General features: G+C 36.2%; 1 protein-coding gene across 1 annotated transcript; it reads left to right on the forward strand.

The window, feature by feature from the left end:
- Positions 1-14109: 14109 nt before the first annotated feature.
- LOC120345283 (thioredoxin-like) lies at positions 14110-15415 on the forward strand. The gene has a single exon (XM_039414662.2). It carries the CDS (start codon positions 14180-14182, stop codon positions 14498-14500), a length of 321 nt encoding a protein of 106 aa, XP_039270596.2. The 5' UTR covers positions 14110-14179; the 3' UTR covers positions 14501-15415.
- The last annotated feature ends 16 nt before the right edge of the window (positions 15416-15431 follow it).

A 15431-nucleotide genomic window follows, 5' to 3' on the forward strand; every position in this document is an offset into this window, starting at 1 on the left:
GATGAATTATCTAGTAAATTTAGTTGAAATACAAAACCCTTTTGCGTCTACATTGCTCACAAAATTGAAAATTATACGCTATGTTAGGTATTATATATGGCCAAGTCAAAACGTGCTACTATTCTTCTGACATAATGAAATCGAATCTATGAGGTTTCTACTTTATTCCAATGGGGTTGTAATCATGCTTTTTTTTGAGGTTTTCGGGAAACGACCGTCTTAAACGACGGAAATTCAGTCATTTTTTAACAACTCTTGAAAAAGTATTTAATTTTATTATGCACTGTTACAGTCGTTTTAGCTTATTTACTATATATTAACAAGACGAGCAGTGTAGTTAATGATGTTTTGCTTTATTTGCTATTGTAAAACTAATCAAAATATATACAGTACTTTCTTTTAAAAATTATTGGGAACATTTAAATTTACGCGTGGGTATTTTCTGCGATTCCGTGTTTTGCTGCTGGCTTCACAGAGGTATACATGACATATCGGTGGACCACTGTGAAGCTAGCAGAATTTTCAGCCAGAATATTTTTACACATTGAATATCATTTCCACGCGCATATTCACTTATAGTTACATATAAGGATTGGAAAGGTTGATAAAAGTATAATTTTACCACGGAACTACATAAAAAAATCTCTAAACTGAATGAATACAACGAATTTGACTAAGAAATAGTGTTTAAAAAAAGACTAAGTAAACGAAAATTGAATTTTAAGGTAATCCGCAAAATAAGAAGTTTTGAAAAAATTATTGTTTTTAGAACGTCGATTTCGTGAAAATGGCCATTAAAGGCATCACCATGACACATCGGAGAAAAGCAGATACCTTATAGATTCGACTTAACTATACCAAAATAGTAGCAGCACGTTTTGACTTGGTCATATATAATACTAAACAGAGCGTATATTCTTCAATTTTATAAGCAATGTGGACGTCACAAAAAAATAGATTTGTATTTCAACTAATTCAGCTACGGTAAGTAATCTAAAGCAACAATGACGTCACACGAACATTTGCAATTTATTGAATTTTGATAATCTGACGCAAAATTGAAATACCCCGCATATGGCAATTTTGGTGATTTTCAAAGCCCAGCAGCATGTTGTCGGTCAAGAGGCGGTTGATTTTATTATTTTAAATTAAAGATATTGTCATATAGAATGTGAGCAAAGTCAAATGAATTTCAACAAACACTTATAAATTTTTGAATTTTTCGATTGAGTTTTGAAAATCTGACGCAAAATTAACTTAACTGGTATATGGCAATTTTCAAAGCTTCAAAGCTCAAATTTTCAAAGATTTTATCATTTTAAATTAAAGATATAGACTGCAACGTTTAATTTTTTTTTCCCAAAGAAATATATATTCCAATTTGCCAAATTTAGTGAATTTGTATTTAATGGGGAACCTCAGAATTTGATAAACAAATTTTCTCCGCTTCTAAAAATTTAGGATCTGAACGCAGTGGCGGAATGCTTGGAGAAAATGTGATTGCACTTATAACTTGCGGAATAATGCCGGCGCCTCATTCTTCCACTCTTATAATAAATTTCAATCGCATAAAGAATTTCTAAGAACTATTCTATCTACTGAAAAAAAAATGTTTCGATAAAATTTTTTTAGTAATAATTGTTCTTAATAAGTATATTTTTTGTGCTTTTTTATTTCAAAGACCAGTGGAGAATATTATAAAGAGATCCACGGAGAAATTTAATAGTATGGTAGACGTTTCAGATATTAGTAAACCTCGAAATTAAACCAAGGTTCGTACAATCTGCCTTGTCACGGATTTTAGTTTCAGATATGTGATAACACAGATATGGTACATCTATTATCACAACTACGCATATTAGTTTTTGTTATCAAACGTTGAGCGAACAATAAACTATAGTCACTAATGTTGTCTATGGGAAATGAATATGGCTTAACTTGTTGCACAAAGAGCGTAAAGGCATCGTTTTCCCTCGACTTCGTTCATACAACAGCGGTCCAAATATTTTGTACTTCATCATCGAAGTCAGCACGCCATTCAAGAACGCTTTTAACACGACAATCGTGGAAGTATATTCTCATTTAACGTGTTACCATATCACCAGGCCATGATTCAAACTACGTTGGAAAATGTCGCAATTATCAATACTCCTAGATGCTTTGTGATGTCACAATAGAAATATATCACATGCGCCGTGATTCTCTGACTTGATGTTTCATTCATCTCGTGTTTATCCCGAGTAAGCAATATCATGGATCTGAACGCAATCAATCTTCACCAGCTATACGCTAACGGCATATTTGATAATGTCGATAGTACGATCGATTTTTGCAAAGAGCATGGCCTTATTTCTCGCAACATGGCTTTCCACGGATGTGGTGCTGCTATGAGTGAGAAGCGGATGGCCGCGAAAAATAACGGTAAAGTTTGGCGATGTCCCGAGCGGGTAAGTTGAAATGTTTGCATTAAAACGTCTGTAATCGACTGATGTTCACGTGTTGATTTTTTAGAGTTGTCGCAAGACAACTTTCATTCGACAAGGCTCCTTTTTCCAAGGAAGTCATCTAGAATTGTGGTTCTGGTAACTTTATTGTACTACTGGACGAAAAATACAAACCAGGATGATATTATGCACGAGTGCAGGATTTCCAAAGCTACGTGTGTTGATTGGTGTAATTTCGCGCGTGAGGTTTGTATTTATTAATTGCTTAAAACAAAGGTCCAATGTCAAACAAAAAATGAAACGCTGCTGCAGACATGCTCATCTGATCTAATGCGGCATTGGGCATCTAATGCGGCATTGGGCACATCGTAGCCATCGATGAAACAATGGTGGCCAGAAGGAGAATGGGGGTCAAATGCCCAAGCGAGACCCATTCGGGAGCAATGGGTTTTTTGTATGAGTAGATTTGGAGACAAGGTTGTTAGCAGAGTTTTATTGCAATATATATCATGGACACAGAAACATAATTCAAAACAATATTTTTTGTTCCAGAGAATGCTTCCTCCAGCTTGTGCCGAGTCGCGATTGAAGCACGTTTGATGGAGTTATTACTCGGCTCATTGCTCCTGGATCTGAAAGTGGCCTACAGCAATTTGTCTAGTATTTAATATTATGTTTATTTTAATTAACTTGAATGGGGTTCTTTCTTTTTCCTAATCGGGTTAGCAACAAAATGGTTCATTGGTAAAATTACCCTAGGTATTCAATAAATTTCTAGAAAAATAATTTGATCATTCTATTTTGAATCTCCCACAGAATTATGTCCACCGGACTGTTAATCATTCTCGTCGATTTGTGTCCGCCATTGGTGGCCATACAAATGATATCGAAAGTTTGTGGTGTGACTGTAAACGCAAATTTAAAAGAATGAACGGCGTCAGCCGGGATTTCATTCCATCTTATATTGATGAGTGGTTATGGCGGCGTAAGCGGGTGAAACCCCACTATTTCGCCAACATTATCCGTGCCATAGCCACAAATCTAAGATATACAGTGTAATTTGCGTAACCATTCTCATTTATTAAGTTTGGTTGACCATTTTGCATATGCAGTGTGATGGACTGCTATATGAAAACCCTCATAGAGGGGACATTTTCAATGCGTTCGTTTACACATACCGAATATGGTTGATATAATGACTTTGCTGAGCATAAGTCATGTATTTTGTCAGAATCAAACGGACACCAATTTAAAGGGTTGAATAAAAATCATGAACATCGACTAAATTTTATTAAATAATCGTATTTGCTACGCCGACTTTATGCATTTGTACCCCCACAACTAATCGACCGACTAACGAAAAAGTAATGATCCTCTGTTGCCCACTGACGGCTCGTTGGAAAGCTTATTTGAAGAGCTTGCAATTGGCGATTAAAAAATTTTTTTTTTTAAAAGGGGTGGTCTGAGTCACAAACCGGATAGAAAAAAGGCATTTTTTTTCTTGGGTGTTGAAACTTCAAACCGTGATGAAAAATAGAAATATTCGCTAAATCATGTACTGTTACCGCTTCTTGGTTGGCAAACAATAGCATAATATTGCTGTAGCAATTTCGTTATTTAACTCAAAATACTTTGGTAGATGGGAAGGATAATATGTCTTCTATTACCACCCAAAAAACACCGAAATTTGCATAAATTTCAAAAACACTTCCTCGTTCCGCCGCAAATAAAATTCCCATGGTAAACGAAAGCGATATTTACCGTCGCTTATGTTAATCTCGAAGAAGACTTCTCATCAATAAACTAAAACCCGGAAAAACTAGACCAACATTTTGCGACTGATTGCTAAATAAAACAGTGGAGTACATCAACGTACCCGCCGCAATCTAGCGAGTTTTGTCGTGGGTACGTATACGTGCCCACCGCACGGAAAGGGTTAATCACCTCTATTGCGCGGTCGAGACGTCGCAGTGATATCATTTTTGGAAGGCGTAGTCACATGGAAATTTAGAATAAAATATGTAACGTAATTTTTGAATGACGATATATGCGAAAATTCCTACGCCACACCCACTAGAAGTTATTGTGGTGCGAAACTACACCCATGTGAATGTGTATTAATATGTCTATTTCTGCTTGTCTAAAGCCTTACTTAAAGTGAAAACGTATAAATCCTATTTACTATTAAAGTGTGACACAATATTTGGTATATCGAAGGGCATCAAACGTAAATTAATATGTCAGTTTCTGCTTGTCTATGGCTTTTGTTAGAGCTAACGTATAACGAATAAAATAAGAGGTATTTTTATGAGATTTACATGATTATCCCGGGGGAGAGGAATGCCGATAAGACGGCTTATCCATATGGCGAACCACATCCTCTCGTCCGGTTACCATTTCAAGTCGCAAGTGCAGTTTTAAGTATTTTGTGGCGTCTGCAGCTCCCGCAAAACCATGGCGGTATTTCCATACCATGGCCGCTACGGCCAAACTTATGGCGACTGACTTTTTAGCCGCCACAAACCAATGACGAGCTGCCGTTACCGCGGCAGCAAATTGAAAACCAATGGCAGGTAAAATTTTGCTGCCCTAACCACGGCAGGTGGGCCGTAAAGACAGGGCTGTCCCCTTATGGTGACGAATATTGGGTAAGTTGTAACGTTTTTCTTATGAATACAGTTTTGATGGATTTGGGATTAGGGTTTATGTAGATATGATTCCGAAGGATCAATTAAAATCGCGGTTCGTTCGTGGCAGGAGCTGCCATGAAGTGGTAAGAACTGCGTCTCCCAAGTCGGGTATGGGATTAGTTATATTGTTTGTTTTCGGAAGCATGGACTTGGTGGTGGAGGAAGCCGTAACCGACCAGCGGTTACGTGAACCACCCAACGACGGCGGGGAGTCCAGCAATCCTCTCGCACATAACCATCGCTGCATGGGATATGAACCTGCATGCGAACCCGTGCGTGTTGTACCCAACTATATCCATTGCGTGAACGTAAATTAATATATCCACCCACAGAATCACACTGTTGCTCAGATGAGGCATTTGTGAATGTTCGTTGTCGGAAATTGGCGTCTCGCTTGTGTTTTATATTCATTTTGGGCTCTGCGGAGCGACCATGAAACGAGAGAGATCGCTGGCGTTAGGAAGTTTATGGACATGGATGTAATATGTATATATATGTGATTGATAAACTGGTATTGTATGATTTTATAATTCGTATATACAATAAGACTTTTTTAAATGGTGGTAATTAACCCTTTCCGTGTGGTGGGCACGTATACGTACCCACGACAAAACTTGCTAGATTGCGGCGGGTACGTTGATGTACTCCACTGTTTTATTTAGCAATCAGTCGCAAAATGTTGGTCTAGTTTTTCCGGGTTTTAGTTTATTGATAAGAAGTCTTCTTCAAGATTAACATAAGCGACGGTAAATCTCGCTTTCGTTTACCATAGGCATTTTATTTGCGGCGGAACGAGGGAGTGTTTTTGAAATTCATGCAAATTTCGGTGTTTTTTGGGTGGTAATAGAACCCATATTATCCCTTCTATCTACCAAAGTATTTTGAGTTAGATAACGAAATTGCTACAGCAATATTATGCTATTGTTTGCCAACCAAGAAGCGGTAACAGTAAAGGATATAGCAAATATTTCTATTTTTTATCACGATTTGAAGTTTCAACACCCAAGAAAAAAAAATGCCTTTTTTCTATCCGGTTTGTGACTCTTACCACCCCTTTTGAAAAATTTTTTTTTTTTAATCGCCAATTGCGAGCTCTTTAAATAAGCTTTCCAACGAGCCGTCAGTGGGCAGCAGAGGATCGTTACTTTTTCGTTAGTCGATCGATTAGTTGTGGGGGTACAAATCACAGAGATATATAAATATAGAGTGTGCTTCTCTCTCGTTTTCGCGGGACCATTTGAAGCCTCTCTCGTTTTGACGTTAGACTTCCAAATTTTGCGTAGCGCGTAATGTATTTCATATGGGATTTGACAGATACCAATTATTTGCGTCGATTTTTTTTGTATATTCGCTTGATCTTGATTCGTTTTTTATTAGGTATGAAACGCTAATACATCCAAGCTCGCCATACCGTGCTAATTTTTCATTTGCATTAATCGTGGATGAATAATATTGCCTAACCAATCACACAGTAGGCTACATTGCTCCGAGTGGCTTACCGGAATCGCCAACCCATTTTCTTGTATTTGGCCATAGTTTACCTAGCCCGGCTTCATATTTTGTGCGCCTTAATACCATTTTTTGCTAATTAAAATGTTATCGGAGCTAAGACATTAATTATTGTAATTTTCCAAATGAAGTTGTTTCCAATTTAGAATATATTCGATTTCCAATGTTCAAAAAAACTTTTCATAACATACCGTATATGCTCGTTTAACCGCCCGGTCTTGATTAAGCGCCCGTTTGAATAGCCGCCCGTGTGAACAGGACATAAAAATAAATACGGGCCCGGTGTGAAAGCTGATTTTTCAGTGGTAGAGAGCAATAGGAAATAAGAAGCGTAGTATGAGGGAATTACTCTTAAGACGTGAATAATTTGCGTTTGACATGGAAAAAGGATTAATGTCGTCAAATATTTGTCTTCAAAGATACCGGTACCGTAATTTTTGTGTGTAATTTTACTTTAAAAATAACAAGCTCCCCTGCTTGAATAAGCGCCGGTTTGAATAAAGGCCCGGTTAGTGAGTTTGTTTAAAAAAATAAGTGCCCGGGCTATTAAACAAGCAAATACGGTATTCTGTATAGCCTATTCAGTTTTGGCCACACCTCTGTAATATAATAAGAATCAGAAAACTTGGATAGATAGCGAAGTTTATTTAACATCCAGTCATTAGCCAACAAACCAAACAAATAATAACACACACTAAGTAAACATCTCCCCCACATGAATAAGGTTGGCGGTTCACATTTTACATTATACCTATAATAAAGCATGTTAATTTATTGTAACTAATAATCGTGAAACAAGAGTAATGACACAAATAGGACAAAATTGAAAACAGTAGTGGCAAAAAAAGCGTTTCATTTTATATCGCACAAATGAAAACGTACGAGATGAAAGGTATGAATCAGTACTTGTTCAGAAAAGACTGGAAATACTTCTTAAAACAAATTTTAAACTTAAAATTTATTTTAGGTTTTTGTTGATAGCATTCCAAATTATCACCCACATTACGTAATTTCGGTCATGCCAGGATGAAAAATGTGATACAAATAGACAATGATTGACCTTGTTTAATAACTTTATTTTAAAATTATTCATTGCCAAAGCATGACCTGTTGAGAAAATGACGAAAAATTTTCCTCACTGGTGCTGACATATAATTAACTTTGACAATTTTTTTCTTATATTAACTGCAGAAGCTTGGTCATTAAACTCTCGTGCCATATGTTTGGCCCTTATGCCACAATATGCTTTAATAATGGCCTTCACCATCAAACTAATATGGCAATCACCAAACCCTGTATCGCGCCAGTGGTTTACAAGGTCGGGAAAAATAGGCTTATCGATTAAACCATCTTGCACTGCAATAACGATAGCATTGATGAGCCCAGTGGATTGGGGCAGTCTACCTCCAGAGGTAGCTAATATTCTTTGAAAACATTTTTCAGTTTCTCTACAAACTTTTATAACACTTGCTGACGGAACTGTTAATCCTCCACGGTTTTTAAAATATATTAAACTTGAAGTATGATCAGTAGATGATACGAGAGCCTCCTTGCATTTTATGCAAAACATGGTATCTCGCAGCCTCTTTGCAACAAATCCTGCAATATATTTGATTATTTGAAGCTCGTATTCTGACAACCTGATTGTGTTAGGTATGTCAGCATAGTCATGGTCAGAAGTTAGTGGAGTCCGTGGTTCAAGGTCATATTTCTTCATAAAAGATACTGAGCTTAAACTCATATTATGATTAGTCAGACTGAAGCTGTCCAAAACATTCAAAATGCTTGTTGCATCCTGGGGCTCACAGTTCCCTCCTGTGCCTTTTACCCCACTTCTCATAAGCAGTCGTTTATAGGCAGAAGCAAATTGTTGCACAGTTGGATTATTATTGAATCCCCCAGCACCTCTTACAGCACAGAAAAAGAGTTCCAAATGATCTTGACTAAATTTGTACATTAAAAGATATTTTAAATATTTTGAAGTGACCAAGTCATTGAACACGCCTTTTGCACTGGATACAGATAACAAAAAGCCAATAAAGCCAGTTTTTTTTCTTGACATCAAGATTGGTCTTCCTGAAGAATCCTTCAACTGTGCAATGTATGCACATGCCTGATTCATGAATGGTTCCCAAATATGCTTATTTGAAGGTCTTAGTGGCTCCTTAAATCGTTTAGCGAAGAGATTTCTGGAATTTAGCACATCAAAAAGCTGGTCAAAAATTCTGATAAATTTTACAGTTGCTTGACTTCCACTAAACTGCTTGAATTTCAGCACCGTATCAGAGTATTCGATCGCATCTGCAACACTGCTGCTCAGGGTTTGAGCAGCAATATCAACTTTCATCTTTTGTTGATACCAGTGTATATGTCTTTGCTTCAACTTGTTTGCAAGCCTAAGACCTTCAGTTGATTGGAGTTTTTGCAACTGCACAAAATATTCCCACAAAATTTTGTTCCCATTGCCATCACGCAAAACACCCCACTCCGCAAGGGTGTTTCGGACTAATTTAAGCATGTGACAAACGTCCATGAAAACATAAATCCGCTCAGATGGGCACGAAGGATGAGTAAAATATGATTGCATGCTTACATGCGAGGCAACAACTCCTAAATGAGAGAGCATTGAAAAATGACAAGATGGCCCGTCACAAGTTAAGGATACCACCTTGGCTCCAGTTTCACTCAATCTTTGAATCCCAATCTTTATGATGTTTGCTCTTTCTTCTCCGGTCAATCCATTAATGAGAAAATATCCCAAAGGTACTTTCCAGGACCCATTCACACAAACAGCCATCAAAACAAGAGCTTCCTTGGCAAGTGGAGCAGAATCATCCTGATTTTCAGCATTTCCCAGGTCAACAAAGCCCCGATACCTTTCTCCATCCCAAGCAACATGTTTCCTAATTGCCATTTCATCAATCATCATAGCACAAATCAATGAGTGCGATGCAGCACTCACCTTCAGCCGGATCGCATCAAATGCAATTTTTGTGAAACCAGGCTCAGCTGGAAGTTTCTGGTACCATTTTTTTATTACGCTTGGATGTGGTAAAGCCAGATTTAAGACTTTACGCACTTGAGATATTTGACGCCTTTTCCAGTTTGTAAATTCATTAAAATTCTATTGAAGATTGATGAAAGTATAGATCGCTGTAGACTTTCTTCACATGAAGCACTCACCAAGTTTTTCTTTCTCAGGGACTTTAGCACCGTTTCAAGAGATTTTACATGTTTTTGCAATCGATATGTTTTTTTTTGACAAAGCCGGAGTCGTTTTCTTACTGCTTTTAAATGTTGTAAGCTGAGATTTAATTTTTTTAACTTTGTAGGTGAAGCAATGACCTGTGAATATGAGTGGTCATGGAGCACATTGTTAAATTTCTCCTGCACTGACCACTTCTGCTTTACACATGAATGAAATTTTCTTTTTGTCGGTGACTTTCGCTGTTCGTTGACCTGCAAGAAATTTTGATGATCATGAGCATGTCCCACTTTAGATGCGTTGAACCGAAGCATGTGGCAAAAAACGAGAATTTTGAAAATTTAGAAGGCATTTGTCGTAAAAAAAAATCTCTCACATCACATAAACAGATGATTTTATATAGTTATTCCGATAAACTAAAAATTAAAATACATAACAGATCAAGTCTATTACCATAAGCTAAAATACTAGGTATCTGCATGCTATAGTGATCTTAATTGCCTGATATATGAAAAAAACACCCATTAAAATATGTGACAGGATTTTTTGTCGCTCTGGGTACAACATTTAAAGTTATTGAGGATTCAATTTGTTGTTTATCTTATGCATACCTTTCTTAAATATTTTGGAAATGCTTTGAATCGGGTCGGAACAGCATTGTCCTTAATTCTTGTGCGTTGCCCGGTTCTCTTAATATCGCTCTCTTTAAAATGGTCAGAGCATAAACGTGAAGAACTAGTTGGAATCCAATTCGCCCTCCGCAAAGCAGTTACCCACTTCTCGCAAAGTGCCTTATTCAAAGGAAATCTGAGAAAAATATTGTTAATTATGTATGAGCAAAAAAGAACTGATAATCATTTCATGCAGTAAGTGCACAATTTATTCGGATTTGAGCTACTTGAATTGAAGCAGGCCAGAACCAGAATTTGGATTTAACATAGTCTATCTGTATAGTCAAAAACGCTCTTTTCTAGTCAATAATAGTTTTATGCGCTAAATTGTTGACTACTTTGTATGTTATAAACTTGCTGTCGCCTTCAGCCCAAATGATTTAAATGCTTATACAATTTTTCCAACAACTTTGACTAAATTACAACTTTACTACAAACTGACTTCTGACCTTATAGTTACAGAAGACGAGCCTCAATACTGTACCGAGACAGCTATACCTGTATCTGTATGCATTTACTCTAACATATATCTGTATATCATGATAATAAAACTAGCTTTATCTTTTACAATGTTTAGCAGGCTATGAACAAATTGCTAAGACACACACTGGCAGACAACTGAAAACTGATATTGTTAACACAAACTGCTGGGCTATTTTTCTTACTTATGAAATGTCCTTATTTTCGTTTCAGCACACTTTCCTCGTCATCATCTCCCTCGCTATCACTTCGAAAGTCCTTCTTTTTAAAACGTTTTTTGCAACCATATGCGGAGCACTGAGTACCAATACCGCTACTTTTTCCAATCATTTTCTCCGCCTCAGATTTTTTTGGCAATGCCATACCGTACCTACCTTTAGTTAAACTATTCCGTAACTATATCGTACTGTCAGCCTAAAATATAAAAAAAAATACTAACTAGCTAGTGACAAATACTAACCTAGCCACCTATACTTAGGGAAGTTTGAACGTAAATACCCAATTATGAAACTAGCAGCTTTTAAACACGAAAAACAAGCCAAAACCAGCGAACTACCCTACCAGCAGGAAGAAAGTTTGGAAGCATAAGTGCCAAGATGGCGGCGATCAAATTGTCCCGCGCAGCGACAACGCAAAACGAGAGAGAAGATCGTTCCATATATTTCCAGTTCAGTGGTACAAATGCATAAAGTCGGCGTAGCAAATACGATTATTTAATAAAAAATAAAAATCGCATGGAGAGGGTTAAAACCATGATATTCAAAATTCTAAAAAAATGATTAAAAATCTTGATCTAATTCGGAAACTAATAATAAAAAAAAAAATTATTCTATGTCAAGAAAAAAAAAATAGAGCAAAACTAAAAAATAGCATAAAAATTAAAAAAAAAAAAAAAAATGAACGTAGTCGCAGGCGCCATTACGAGTGACGTCGTTATACTTTGACAAGCTCTATTTCGTGATTGTGACGTCGCAGTGACGTAATTTTTGGATGCCGTAGCCAGGTGGGGGTTCAGGAGTGACATATTAAAAAAAATTGAGCAACGCCCACTAGAAGTATATGTGGTACTAAACGTGGATTTATGAGAGAGATCGCTGCCGTTAGTGAGTTCTTTATCGTCGGCGCAGATGCCATTTCAGGCGATCGTAGGCATACAGAATACGAAAATTCCGTTTGGCATTGGAATTTATTTGGCAAAAAAAAAAAAAAAGGTACTTTGGCAAGCTCTATGACAGTATGGCGTGATGGTGCCGTAATTTTTTGATGGCATAGTCAGGTGGGGTTACAGTACAGCACACTATCCAAATTCCAAGAATTTGGCTCAATAAAACAAACACTTCATGTGTCTCACAAACGAGGGGCCTCTGGGACCACGTCAGATGCTTCATATCATGCCGTGCTTGTCTCAATAATAATCTAAATTAATCGGAGCCGTCACATGATCAAAATTCCCATTTGGTCATTTGGTTTGGCCATTTGTCCAGACGTCTCCCCAAAGGAGGGGTGTCTGATCATCTGTAAAATGGGTTTCTCTGAAACGGGACAATGTCACCCGATATGTATAGTGTGCCGTACTGGGTTAGAATTGACATTTGCAAAAATCATTATGCTACGCTCACTAGAAGTACTTCTGTACTTGGGGTACAAAACTACACGAGACCCGTCAATCTTAACCCCCATCTGACTACGTCATCCAAGAATTATGTCACTACGACATCACAATTATGTCATAGAGCTTGCCAAATATACGTAGAATCGCCCGAAATGGCATTGGCGCCGACGATAAAGAACTGACTGGCGTTATCGATCTCTCTCCTATTGGAATCGTTGCGACAAGAAAACGAGAGAAAATTACGTCACTGCGACGTCACAATCACGATAGGAGAAAGATCGATAACGCCGGTCAGTTCTTTATCGTCGGCGCCAATGCCATTTCAGGCGATTGTACGTATATTTGGCAAGCCCTATGACGTAATTGTGATGTCGTAGTGACGTAATTTTTGGATGCTGTAGTCAGATGGGGGTTAGGATTGACATATCAAAAAATTGTTATGCTACGCCCACTTGAAGTAAGTTAGGTACGAAACTACACGAGACCCTACTTCTTCTTTGTTGTATGTATGTTGAAGTTGAAATTCAATGTTCAAAAGGTAATTTTATTATTTTAAGGGTATGTGATTTATAAAATTTTTCATTTTCGTGGTACTCTTTATTGCTATCAGTTTTCATAATTTCGGGTCAACACTTTTTTTATGGTACCTTTTCTAAGGTTTTGTTGCATAGTTTTAAATCCTAATAAAGTCCTTATAAAAATGTAGCAATAATATTTTTTCACAGTGAATTATGTACGATTGTATTTCAATTATTGGTGTAGTTTTTGAATGAGTTTATAATTTATTTATTTAACTTCTGATGTAAAAAAGTTACGGTAGTTTTCTGAGATACAGTCAACTTGTTTTTCCAAGATCATGTATCTTTGCTTCTTTTAGTAATTATCCAAACTCAATTACCTGAAATTTCTTCATAATACACTGCATTTTATATTTGAACTTTCAAGTTAGAATTCCCACGATTAGTCACTTATTAACTATGCGCATTTATGCAGTCAAAATTTATAGTATAATCTGAAATGAATTTACTTTTCCCTAAATTACTTTCTATACAAATAAGTTCCATTTTCATTTTACCTATTAATTTGCTAAAACTTTTTATGAAAATAATGCTGTTTGAATTGTTCACCTATCCTTACAAATTTATTTGTAAAAAAATTCAAAGTTTTACGATTGTGGTCAAATCTGGCTTGTGTGACAAGCTAAAAAAATTAATCTATACTGGAGCTTTTGGACTAGTCAAAATGAAATAAGGACCAGGCCAAATTCTTGAATATCAATTTTTTCAAATATAGACTTCCTTCAGAGGTCACAGCCATATTCGTTCTGTTGAATGTTTATATAAACCTACCTCGTTCAGTTAATATAGTGGAATGCTTGTGCGATATATGCAGACTGTCTTTTATTATTTTGCCTTTATCCTATATCTTACTGCACTGTATTTGTATTAAAGTACTGGTAATCAGCTAACACAAGTAGCTACCTTTTACTATCTTGCCTTCCTCATGTATCTTACTGCACTGTATTTTTATCAAAGTGATTAGTTAACACAAGTAGCCCAGCTGACAAGATGTCTGTAATACAATGTGATACAAAAGAAGATTTCGATAAGCAACTTTGTGATGCTGGTCAAAAACTTGTTGTTGTCGACTTCTATGCGACTTGGTGCGGACCGTGTAAAGTGATTGGTCCCAAAGTTGCAGCAATGAGTGGGGAATACAAAAATGCTGTTTTTCTAAAAGTGGATGTGGACGAAAATTCAGACACTACTGAAAAGCATGGAATAAGTGCTATGCCTACATTTCTGTTTTTCAAGAATGGTCAAAAAGTTGATGAACTTGTGGGAGCAAGTGAAGCCAAGCTGAGAGAGATGATAGAGAAGAATATTTAGAATCTTTTCAATATAGTTTTGATTTCCTGTAATTGATCCAATAGCGATAAATTATCCCAAAAATCATTTTGAATTCGGGAATGCACAATTTGTAGTCAATTTTAATATTTGTAGTGTTGTAAATTGTAATCTGAGGCTAATTTTTTAATACAGATGTACTCAGTGAAGATGTTACCTGGGTTTAAATAGTTGAATACAGAATTCCGATTTTGAACAAAGTTTGATAAATGTATTTATAAACGGGAATGGGTTTGATAATTTATTTTGCAGTTCTGATTTAAAAAAATTAGTTTTCTGCGATACAGTCAACATATCTCTTCAAGATCATGTATCTTTGCTTTTTTTAGTAATTATCCGAACTCATTAGAAACACGAATAGTCACACAATTTGCTTATGATGAAGTCAAAATTTGTTGCCCAATCTGGATTGAATTTACTTTCTTAGAATTTCTTCCTATATAAATATGTTCTATTTGCACTTTTCGGTATTACTTATTAAATTTGCCCCAAAATTAATGCAATTAGGCTTGAGCACCCATTCTGATATTTTACAACCAGTTTCTCGTAAAATTTGTAGTTTTACCCAATGCGGTCTAATCGAGCATGTTATATCATGATTTGCTAAAAAATATTCTTGAATATTAATCTTTTTAAATATGGACTTCCATAAAGCTCACATGCATATTTGTTCTGTTGAATGTTTATTCAAACGTTCTAGTTAATATAGTGAAATGCTTGTACGATATATGCAGATTATCTCTTGATTTTGCAAATTTTGATGATAATAGGGAATATTCAATATTGTGATAATACATTATTCAAATTTCAGTTTTTTCGAGTGACTATTTTTTATAAACAAATTTTCAGGTATTCGAATTGTAGTACTGACAATAATATTGGTTCTGTTTTATTTAGCTTCGGGATATTACTT

The sequence above is a fragment of the Styela clava genome, chromosome 8 (assembly GCF_964204865.1).
Source record: "Styela clava chromosome 8, kaStyClav1.hap1.2, whole genome shotgun sequence".
Taxonomy (NCBI): domain Eukaryota; kingdom Metazoa; phylum Chordata; class Ascidiacea; order Stolidobranchia; family Styelidae; genus Styela; species Styela clava.